The sequence below is a fragment of the Staurois parvus genome, unplaced genomic scaffold (genome assembly GCF_062004578.1).
Source record: "Staurois parvus isolate SC_StPar_1 unplaced genomic scaffold, SC_StPar_1.0 ptg000235l, whole genome shotgun sequence".
Classification (NCBI taxonomy): domain Eukaryota; kingdom Metazoa; phylum Chordata; class Amphibia; order Anura; family Ranidae; genus Staurois; species Staurois parvus.
In genome coordinates, this window is record NW_028318031.1 from 4,241,178 (window position 1) to 4,253,815 (window position 12,638).

Genomic DNA, 12,638 nt, shown 5'->3' on the forward strand with positions numbered 1-12,638 from the left:
ATGGATCCTGAGGGAAGGTTTTTATTTTTAAAAGGTAGACTACAAGAAATTGAGTGTACAGTAGCTAATATTTACTGCCCAAATAGGAGACCGGAGATATATTTGAAAGGTGTATTGAAAAAACTGATGGACTTTAAAAAGGGGCACTTGATAGTGGCTGTGGACTTCAATTTCTGTATGGATCCACAGGTGGATGCAACCTCTTCTGTGCAGAGAGAGGGAGGTGGGTCTCTGAGATCCTTGAAGAAGGCCATACATGAGTGCCAACTGGTGGACATCTGGAGAATTACACATGGGAAGGATAGAGACTATACCTTCTTCTCTAATGCACATGAGATGTATTCAAGATTGGATTATATATTTGTAGATCACCAACTTATTGAGTCTTTGGTTAAAGTAGAAATAGAAGTAATGTCCTTATCTGCTCATGCCCCTGTTACAATGAAATTAGGGTGGGGAAGGCGGATAACAGGAGGTTTAGGATGGAAGTTGAATTAGGCACTTCTCCTGGACAAGGAGACTGATCAGAAGATGAGGGAAGAGATTGAGCGATTTTTTTGGGAGAACGAGACAGGAGACCTGTCGGTGGCTACAGTGTGGGAGTCCCATAAGGCTTACATAAGAGGAATACTGATTGCGATCGGGGCAAAAAAGAAAAGGGAAGAAGAGAGAAACTTAGTGGGCTTTTAAAGGAAATATTTGATTTGGAACAGATACATAAAAATAGAATAACAAAAGAGATAAGACAGAAGGTAATAAAAAAGAAGGAAGAACTAAAGATTTGGATGGAAGAGGAAAAGATAAGAGCCTTTAATAAAGTGTTGAGTGAGAGGTACAGATGGGCAGATAGACTGGGAAAGTATTTAATGAGAGCCCTGAGGAAAAAGAAAAATAGGAATTATATAGAAAAAATAAAAAACTCCAAGGGAGAGTTGGTTCATTCAACTAAAGAGATTGCTAAGGTGTTTAAGGACTATTACAGTAAGTTGTATAATATTATCTCCCATGACCCTTTAAATAATACTGGAAATACGAATATTGAAAAAAGAAGGATATATCTAAAAAACGCGGGTCTACAGAAATTAAGCGAAGAGCAATTGAATTCCCTAGATTCAGAAATTACACAGGAAGAAATAAAAGCAGCATTGAAAAGTACTACGATGGGAAAAAGCCCAGGGCCAGATGGTTACACTGTGAGGTACTATAAAAAATACAATGAATTGTTAAAACCTAAATTGAAGATATACATGAATGCCTTTGGGGGAGATGGAAATGAGGCGAGAATCTCTACAGGCCCATGTGGTGCTTATCCAAAAGGAAGGAAAAGATGCTTCTCAGTGTTCTAGCTATAGACCAATTTCATTATTGAAAACAGATATTAAGTTATATGCAAAGGTCTTAGCAAATAGGCTGAAAGATTTAATGCCCGAATGGATACATGGGGATCAGGTGGGATTTGTTCCGGGGAGGGCAGAGACAATGGGTTGAGATCTTTGTTGCTCATTCAGAAAAGTAGAAAGGGAAAAATTCCGGGGGTGGTGCTTTCAATCGATGCCGAAAAGGCATTTGATAGAGTTGACTGGGGCTTCATGATGGACACTCTGGAAGCCCTGGGGATGGGAGTTAGAATGAGAGAGTGGATAGGAAAGTTGTATAGGTAGCCCTCTGCAGTTATTATGGTAAATGGGGAGACATCGGAGCCAATTGGGATGTCAAATGGAACAAGACAAGGTTGCCCATTGCCCCACTGTTGTTTGTCCTGTCACTGGAATCTTTATTGTCATCAATTAGGAAGAATATAGATATAAAGGGAATACAGATAGGAGGTATAGAACATAAAGTGGCTGCCTTTGCGGATGATCTGTTGTTTTATGTGGGAAACCCCAGGATAACACTCCCAAATTTAATGAAGATATTGAAGGAATACGGGGAGCTATCGAACTTAAAAATCAACCCAACACAAAATGAGATCTTAAATATAAATCTTTCAAATAGTGAAAAAGAAAAGATACAAAAAGAATTTCCTTTTATATGGAAAAACAGAGAAATAAAATATTTAGGGGTAAAACTCACTGCTTCTTATAAGAACCTGTATAAATCAAATTACATCTCATTGTTAAATGAGATTAAGGAGGAATTAAAGAAACTAGGAAAAGGAAACCCATCTTGGACAGGATGCATAAATCTGATAAAAATGGTTATTGTACCCAAAATTCTATATAGATTTCAAATGATCCCAATTAAACTCCCAGAGGTTTTCTTTAAGGCAATTAAAAAAATGATAAGAAACATATGGAAGAATAAAAAACCTAGAACATCTTATGATTTGCTAAGTAGAAATAAAGAGAAGGGTGGATTGGGTGTGCCAGACATTAAGAGATACTATAGAGCAGTTGTTTTAGCGAGAATTTTTGACTGGATGCATAATCCAAAAGGGAAAAGTTGGGTTAAAATTGAAAATGAACTTAGTGGAACTAATTTGAGCAAAATCATATGGGTGCCAACACAATATAGAGGACTAAAAGATAGCACAAGTTTATATACTTTAAATGTTTTAAGGGTGTGGGATATATTGCACAAACATATGAAGTGGGATTTTAATTTGTTATTAATGCCACTGAGGAACACAGAGTTTTTTCCTTCAGGTAGGGAGGAGATTACAGGAAAAAGGTTTAAGAAGGAGGATGTCCAGTTGAGAGACATAATGGTGGGGGGGAATTGAGAAGACTTAAAGACTTGGAAAAGGAAAAAAGAGAAATTTTTACTAAGATAGACGAGTGGCGGTATCACCAATTAAAATACTTTGTTGGGAATCTTCCAAAACCCTTGAGACCTAGAAAGGATTGGAATTTGTTTGAGAGGTTGTTGGAATCACGGGGAGATGGGAAACACGGCACTGCTAAAATATATTCTCAGTGAATTAGACACAAACACAAAGCCAATGTATATAGAGAAATGGGAAAGAGATTTGGGGGTTGGGATAGAAGAGGATAAACAGAAGAAAATATATAGATTAACTCACGAGAACATAAGTATGCGAGAGGTGGAAATAAATTATAAGTGTTTGATAAGATGGCACATTACACCGAATGTTGAACATAAGATGAGTGGGGAGAATTCACTGTAGTGTTGGCGGGGATATGGAGAGATAGGCACAGTATATCACATATGGTGGGAGTGTCCAAAAATTCAAGTATTTTGGAAGATAATAGTTCATTTAATTGGGATGATTACTGGGACGAATATGGGATTGGATCCAGAAACTTACCTATTACATAGTACAGAGTTATCAGTGAATAAATACAAAGAATCGGGTATATGGTACTATTTAAATGCAGCAAAAGGTTTGATACCCAAGTTTTGGCGTAAGATAGAGGTGCCGAAGGAAGAAGATTGGGTAGATAGAGTGAACCAGACTTGTAGGAGAAACTTTATTATATGCAGGAAGACAAGATGGAGTTATATTATGTGAAATGGAAAAAATGGGAAGAATTTGTACTGAAGGCGAAAGATACGAAGCTTTAGGGTATGATATGTGAAAGAGCCTCTTACTTTTGTAGGGAAGACGTTGAGAAATGCAGGGTGGGAAGTACAGAGGGGGGGAGGGATGGAAGGGAATTTAGTTGGGCGGGGATGGGAAAAAGAAAGAAAAATATTGGTTTTGTATGTTTTATGAGAATATGAAGGAAATATGTAATTTTTTGTATCTGAAAACTAATAAATATTTAAATTTAAAAAAAAAATGAAGGGGGTAAAACCTTCTGCAGTTTAAGTGACTAAAATAACGTTAAGCAGCTTGATAAATCAGAGATATTGATACATATCATACTAGAACACTGGAAACATTTTGTTACTAGATTCATCTCTAACTTTCCTCCATAACCATAGCAACAACAAAATTAAAGATTATATTTTTACCCAACTTGTAATACTTACAGTATATCTATAACAAAAATCAGTGCCAAAATCTGAATGAATTAAATTGACACATTTGGAGCAAGAGGCGGCAATGCTATTCCAACATGTACCATATTTTGCGCTCCATAAGACGCACCTGACCATAAGATGCACCTAGAGTTTAGAGGAGAAAAACAAGAAAAAAAATATTCTGGACCAATGGACTGCAGACATAATACAGGAAATGAACAGAAACTGCAGACATAGTACAGTTGATGACCAGAGACTGCGGACACAGTACAGGAGATGACCAGAGACTGCGGACATAGTACAGCAGATGACCAGAGACTGTGGACACAGTAAAGGGGATGACCAGAGACTGCGGACATAGTACAGGAGACGACCAGAGACTGCGGACATACTACAGATGACCAGAGACTGCGGACATAGTACAGGAGATGACCAGAGACTGTGGACATAGTACAGGAGATGACCAGTGACTGTGGACATATTACAGGACATGACCAGAGACTGCGGACAGTACAGGAGATGACCAGAGACTGCAGACATAGTACAGAAGATGGCCAGAGGCTGCAGATATACAGTCAGGTCCATAAATATTGGGACATCGACACAATTCTAACATTTTTGGCTCTATTTTATCTGCTCATTGTAATTGGGATAATGAGGGGATAACACACACCTGGCCATGGAACAGCTGAGAAGCCAATTGTCCCATTACTTTTGGTCCCTTAACAAGTGGGAGGCACATATGCAAACTGTTGTAATTCCTACACCGTTCACCTGATTTGGATGTAAATACCCTCAAATTAAAGCTGACAGTCTGTAGTTAAAGCACATCTTGTTCGTTTCATTTCAAATCCATTGTGGTGGTGTATAGAGCCAAAAATGTTAGAATTGTGTCGATATCCCAATATTTGCGGACCTGACTGTAGTACAGGAGATGACCAGAGGCTGAAGACATAGTACAGGAGATGACCAGAGACTGCAGACATAGTACAGGAGATGTCCAGAGATGGCAGACCTTTGGAAAGCGGGGGGGAGGGGGGCTGGTACCCTAATTTGACAGGTACCCGCTCCCACTTCCAGGGAGTTGTAATCCCCTTGGTCTTATGGAACACATGACAGGTCCTAGAAGACTACGGGGCCATTCACAAAGTGCAGCGCTTCTTGCGCATGCGCAGTGAGCATCCGGCTGGTAATCCGCAAGCTGTCTCAGCCAGGTGCCCAAACTGAAGATGCTGGTGCCAGGGAGAGAAGATGGCCAGTGAAAGCAGGACACTGCTGGACTGGAGAAGTATCCTCTGCACAGTAGAGCCGAGCGGCGGCGACAATACCAGGCTTACTGCACCATATTTGCTCCACAAGATGCACAGACATTTTCCCCCATGTTTTTTGGGGAAAAAAGTGCATCTTATGGAGTGAAAAATACAGTATCTTATGAACAATTCCTTGAGTTTTAATAATGTTATCTAAATGCAGTTTTTCGCCCACAGTGCTTAGTATACATGGATAAAATGGCATACATTCCTCCTAATGTTTGTGGTAATTATAATTTAGTCAGTCACATTCTTGGATATTGGTTTTTCTGCAATATCATTCAATTTTCTGTCTACTTTGTAGCACCTGAAATTGTGAAGAACCTGAACACAGAGAATATCACCACCACTTCCATATCTCTGAGCTGGGACAAACCAGATGGAAATGCCAGTTTTTATTTCATTCAGATCCTGGGAGAGCCAACTTTCAATAGGAATGTAACTAAAACTTCTGACATTATTGATGGCCTGACACCTGGAAATTATTACACTTTCCTTGTCTCTGCCTTTGTTGATAATATCCACGGCAACAGCTCAGTAGTAGCTAACTACACAAGTGAGTATCAAACTTTATACAGGCCACACACATATCAACGTTTAGTAGAACTGTGCCTTCAACTTCTTATAGAGTAGAATGCCTGATACCTGGAAATTAGCACACCTTCCTGGACTCGGCTCTTGTTGATAATGTTGAGAGTACGTAAAAAGAAATAGTGACAAAAAATTATGACTGCAAAAAGCTTGCCATGCCTCTTACTAAATATCTTGGACTGTCGACTTTCCAAAAGGTGTCTTTTGGGGGATATTTGTATTGTCCTGGCATTTTAGAGCCTCAAGAAATTAAAGAGGCTGTCAGTACATCAGGACTAATAATTTTCATATATACTGTATATATATTCTAGTTTGTAGATTCTATAACTTCCACACAGACGAAATAATATATACTGATTTGAGTTATATTTTACCAAAGAAATGTAGCAGATTACATTTTGTCCAAATTTCTGAAGAAAGATTATTTGTTAGCAAAATTGTATAACAGAAACACAGAACAAAGTGTTTTGGGTTTTTTTCGTTTTGGTATTGTTTTAGATTATGTGGCAAACATAATAAAACCCAGTAGTGATTAAATACCACAAAAGAAAAAAATTAAATACATTTTATTTGGCTACAGTGTTGCATAACCAAGCAATTCTTGCATAGTTCTCAATGGCAGAAAAATGTCCTGCTCATGAAAGGGGAGGGTGGGGGTAAAACCTTCCAAGGGTCAAGTGGTTAATATCATTTTAAGCAGCTTGATAAGTCAGAGATGTAGATACGTACCATACTAGAATAGTGAAAACATTTTGACAACTTCTGACAGTATCGAAGGCTTAACACCTGGAAATGATTACACCTTCCTTGTCTCTGCCTTTATTGACTATTTCCAAGACAACAGCTTGTAAAAAGTTAACTATTCAAGTGAGTATCAAATGTTATGCAGGCCACACACATATCAACTTTTAACTGAACTGTGCCTTCAACTTCTTATAGAGTAGAATGCCTGACACCTGGAAATTAGCGCACCTTCCTGGCCTCTGCTCGTGTTAATAAGGTTGACAATATGTAAAACAAATTGTGGAAAATGTTTAATTTTCCAAAGAATTGTGGGAATAATTTACAACTTCTAAAAACTCACAATGCCTCTTGCTAAATATCATGGACTGTCTACTTTCCAAAAAGGGGTCATATGGGTTTGTGTGTGTGAGTGGGGGGGGGGGGGGGGGTATTTGTACTGTTCTGGAATTTTAGAGCCTCAGGAAATTAGAGAGGGAGTCAGTACATCAGGACTGATCAATTTTCAAACATATATATACTTTCGTTTGGGTACAGTGTTGCATGACCAAGCAATTGCCAGTCAAAATAGCACAGATCTGAACAGCAAAAAATGCCCTGGTCATGAAGGATGTAAAACCTTCTGCAGTTTATGTGACTAGTGTCAGGTTAAGCAGCTTGATAAATCAGAGATATTGATACATACCATACTAGAACACTGACAACATTTTGTTACTAGATTCATCTCTAACTTTCCTCCATAACCATAACAAAAAACATAGTAGTTTATATTTTGAACCAACTTGTAATTCTTATATCTACAACAAAAATCATTGCCCAAATCTGAATGAACTAAATTGACACATTTGGAGCTATAGGCAGCAATACTATTTGAACATATACTGTATTTTTCGCTCCATAAAACGCACCTGACCATAAGATGCACCTAGATTTTAGAGGAGGAAAACAAGAAAAAAAATATTCTGAACCAATGGACTGCAGATATAGTACAAGAAATGACTAGAGACTGCAGACATAGTACAGGAGATGACCAGAGACTGCGGACATAGTACAGGAGATGACCAGAGACTGCGGACATAGTACAGGAGATGACCAGGGACTGCAGACATAGTACAGGAGATGACCAGAGACTGCGGACGTAGTACAGGAGATGACCAGAGACTGCGGACGTAGTACAGGAGATGACCAGGGACGGCAGACGTAGTACAGGAGATGACCAGAGACTGCGGACACAGTACAGGAGATGACCAGAGACTGCGGACATACTATAGGAGATGACCAGAGACTGCAGACATAGTACAGGAGATGACCAGAGACTGCGGACACAGTACAGGAGATGACCAGAGACTGCGGACACAGTACAGATGACCAGAGGTTGTGGACATAGTACAGGAGATGACCAGAGACTACGGACATAGTACAGGAGATGACCAGAGACTGCAGACATATTACAGGAGATGACCAGAGACTGCAGACATAGTACAGGAGATGACCAGAGACTGCGGACACAGTACAGGAGATGACCAGAGACTGCGGACATAGTACAGGAGATGACCAGAGACTGCGGATATAGTACAGGAGATGACCAGAGACTGCGGACACAGTACAGGAAATGACCAGAGACTGCAGACATAGTACAGGAGATGACCAGAGACTGCGGACACAGTACAGGAGATGACCAGAGACTGCAGACATAGTACAGGAGATGACCAGAGACTGTGGACATAGTACAGGAGATGACCAGAGACCGAATTTGACAGGTACCTGCTGTTGACTAGGTTACATGTATTTGTGAATACACCCCAATCCTTGTAGGAGTATTTACATATATCCAGCTAGATCTGAGAGTTCCTACACAAAACAGGTAGTTCCATCTGCAATATACATTATTGACAGAGGTACATAATATATACAATTTACACTCTAAGCAGTATTTACAACACAATGTACAGTTATATACAATTTACCCACAAAACCATGTTTAAAATACAATGTACAGAACAAGTATGAAGTTAGTTTACCTCTCAACTTCAGGTTTAGTCATCCTGCCTGCTGTGCGTGTCTCATCACAAAAGAGACCTCCAGCTGGGTGACCAGGCCTTATATCCCCCCCTCCTTTCTGTACTGTTGCTAATATAATGCTTACTAATTGGACACTGTACCTAGCCAATGTATATTGGGCACAGCCTGATTGGAAGTTCAAAGAAGGCTGCTGTTTACCACTCATGTGAGATATGCTAAGGGGGCCAGAACTTGTATAGTGGAAAACTCTATATATATATTTACACCAGTATGGAAGCTAGAAAGTTTTGATGCTGCAAAACACTCAATGGTTTAAATACTGTATATTTCCATAAAATATACTTGTAATTCTAACATTATTTACATCTATTAATGGAGATTTCACATAAACTCATTATCTAACACCGCTCCCACTTACATGGAGTTGTCCTCACCGTAGTCTTGTGGGACACATGACAGGGCCCAGAAGACTACAGGAACATTCACAAAGCACAGCTCTTCTCGCATGCGCAGTGGGCACCCGACTGTGAAGCCGCAAGCTGTCACAGCTGGGTGCCCACACTGAAGATGCCGGTGTCAGGGAGAGAAGACGGCCGGTGAAAACAGGACACTGTTGGACTGAGGAGCAGGTTCCTCTGGCCAGCACGGTATTCTATCACTGCAGCGGCGACGGGGGAATACCGGGCCGGCCGCTCCATATTCGTTCCATAAGATACAGACATTTTCCCCCATTTTTTGGGGGGAAAAAGTGCATCTTATGGAGTAAAAAATAAGCTATATTATGAACAATTCCTTGAGTTTTAATAATGTTATCTAAATGCAGTTTTGTGCCCACAGTGCTTAGTATACATGGATAAAATGGCATACATTCCTCCTAATGTTTGTGGTAATTACAATTTAGTCAATTACATCCTTGGATATTGGTTTTTCTGCAATATCATTCAATTTTCTGTCTCCTTTGTAGCACCTGAAATTTTGAAGAACCTGAACACAGAGAATATCACCACCACTTCTATATCTCTCAGCTGGGACAAACCAAACGGAAATGCCAGTTTTTATTTCATTCAGATCCTGGGAGAGCCAACTTTCAGTAGGAATGCAACTACAACTTCTGCCATTATTGATGGACTGACGCCTGGAAATTATTACACCTTCCTTGTCTCTGCCTTTGTTGATAATATCCACGGCAACAGCTCAGTAATAGCTAACTATACAAGTGAGTATCAAACTTTATGCAGGCCACACACATATCAACATTTAGTAGAACTGTGCCTTCAACTTCCTATAGAGTAGAATGCCTGATACCTGGAAATTAACACAACCTCCTGGTCTCTACTCTAGTTGATAATGTTGAGAGTACGTAAAAAAAGTATTTTGTTTCTTAATTTTCCAGAAAAAAATTGTGACAAAAAATTACAACTGCAAATAGCTTGCCAATAAATAACTTGGACTGTCGACTTTCCAATAGGTGTCCTTTGGGGCATATTTGTATTGTCCTGGCATTTTAGAGCTTCAAGAAATGAAAGAGGCTGTCAGTATATCAGGATTGATTAATTTCATATATATATATTCTAGTTTGTAGATTCTATAACTTCCACACATACTAAATAATATATACTGATTTGAATTATTTTTACCAAAGAAATGTAGCAGATAACATTTTGTCCAAATTTATGAAGAAATACAGTCAGGTCCATAAATATTGGGACATCGACACAATTCTAACATTTTTGGCTCTATACACCACCACAATGGATTTGAAATGAAATGAACAAGATGTGCTTTAACTGAAGGCTGTCAGCTTTAATTTGAGGGTATTTACATCCAAATCAAGTGAACGGTGTAGGAATTACAAGAATTTGCATATGTGCCTCCTAATTATTAGGGGACCAAAAGTAATGGGACAATTGGCTTCTCAGCTTTTCCATGGCCAGGTGTGTGTTATTCCCTCATTATCCCAATTACAATGAGCAGATAAAAGGTCCAGAGTTCATTTCAAGTGTGCTATTTGCATTTGGAATCTGTTGTTGTCAGCTTTCAAGATGAGATCCAAAGAGCTGTCACTATTAGTGAAGCAAGCCATCATTAGGCTGAAAAAACAAAACAAACCCATCAGAGAGATAGCAAAAACATTAGGCGTGGCCAAAACAACTGTTTGGAACATTCTTAAAAAGAAGGAACGCACCAGTGAGCTCAGCAACACCAAAAGACCCGGTAGACCACAGAAAACAACTGTGGTGGATGACCAAAGAATTCTTTCCCTGGTGAAGAAAACACCCTTCACAACAGTTGGCCAGATCAAGAACACTCTCCAGGAGATAGGTGTATGTGTGTCAAAGTCAACAATCAAGAGAAGACTTCACCAGAGTGAATACAGAGGGTTCACCACAAGATGTAAACCATTGGTGAGCCTCAAAAACAGGAAGGCCAGATTAAAGTTTGCCAAACGACATCTAAAAAAGCCTTCACAGTTCTGGAACAACATCCTATGGACACATGAGACCAAGATCAACTTGTCCAGAGTGATGGGAAGAGAAGAGTATGGAGAAGGAAAGGAACTGCTCATGATCCTAAGCATACCACCTCATCAGTGAAGCATGGTGGTGGTAGTGTCATGGCATGGGCATGTATGGCTGCCAATGGAACTGGTTCTCTTTTATTTATTGATGATGTGACTGCTGACAAAAGCAGCAGGCTGAATTCTGAAGTGTTTCGGGCAATATTATCTGCTCATATTCAGCCAAATGCTTCAGAACTCATTGGACGCCGCTTCACAGTGCAGATGGACAATGACCCAAAGCATACTGCAAAAGCAACCAAAGAGTTTTTTAAGTAAAAGAAGTGGAATGTTATGCAATGGCCAAGTCAATCACCTGACCTGAATCTGATTGAGCATGCATTTCACTTGCTGAAGACAAAACTGAAGGGAAAATGCCCCAAGAACAAGCAGGAACAGAAGACAGTTGCAGTAGAGGCCTGGCAGAGCATAACCAGGGATGCAACCCAGCGTCTGGTGATGTCTATGCGTTCCAGACTTCAGGCTGTAATTGACTGCAAAGGATTTGCAACCAAGTATTAAAAAGTGAAAGTTTGATTTATGATTATTATTCTGTCCCATTACTTTTGGTCCCTTAACAAGTCGGAGGCACATATGCAAACTGTTGTAATTCCTACACCGTTCACCTGATTTGGATGTAAATATCCTCAAATTAAAGCTGACAGTCTGCAGTTAATGTACATCTTGTTCTTTTCATTTCAAATACATTGTGGTGGTGTATAGAGCCAAAAATGTTAGAATTGTGTCGATGTCACAATATTTATGGACCTGACTGTATTATTTGTTAGCAAAATTGTATAACAGAAACACAGAACAAAGTGGGTTTTTTTTGTTTTGGTATTGTTTTAGATTATGTGGCAAACATAAAACCCAGTAGCGATTAAATACCACCAAAAGAAAAAAATTATATAAATCTTATTTGGGTACAGTGTTGCATGACTGAGCAATTGCCAGTTAAAGAAGCACAGTTCTGAATGGCAGAAAATGTCCTGGTCATGAGGGGGGTAGGGGGGTAAAACCTTCCAGAGGTAATTTTAAGCAGATTGATAAGTCAGAGATGTTGATATGTACCATACTAGAACACTATAAACATTTTGACAAGTTCTGACATTATTGAAGGTTTGACACCTGGAAATTATTACACCTTCCTTGTCTCTGCATTTGTTGACTATATCCAAGGCTACAGCTCAGTAATAGCTAACTATACAAGTGAGTATCAACCTTTATGCAGGCCACACACATATCAACTTTTAACTGAACTGTGCCTTCAACTTCTTATAGAGTAGAAGGCCTGATACCTGGAAATTGGTACACCTTCCTGGCCCAATATGTAAAAAAATTGTGGAAAACAAAAAAAATTTTTTTTTAATTTAACTTATTCATTTTCCAAAGAATTGTGGGAATAATTTACAACTTCCAAAAACTCACCATGCCTCTTGCTAAATACCATGGACTATCTACTTTCCAAAAAGGGGTCATATGGGTGTGTG

At 39.3% G+C, this 12,638-nt stretch overlaps 1 protein-coding gene across 1 annotated transcript in view; it reads left to right on the plus strand.

The window, feature by feature from the left end:
* Positions 1-12,638, plus strand: part of LOC149460091 (uncharacterized) — a 370,510-nt gene that overhangs the window by 129,527 nt on the left and 228,345 nt on the right. The window contains 3 exon segments of the mRNA XM_089680163.1: positions 5,542-5,793; positions 9,556-9,811; positions 12,251-12,357. Coding sequence (XP_089536289.1) covers positions 5,542-5,793; positions 9,556-9,811; positions 12,251-12,357 — 615 coding nt within the window.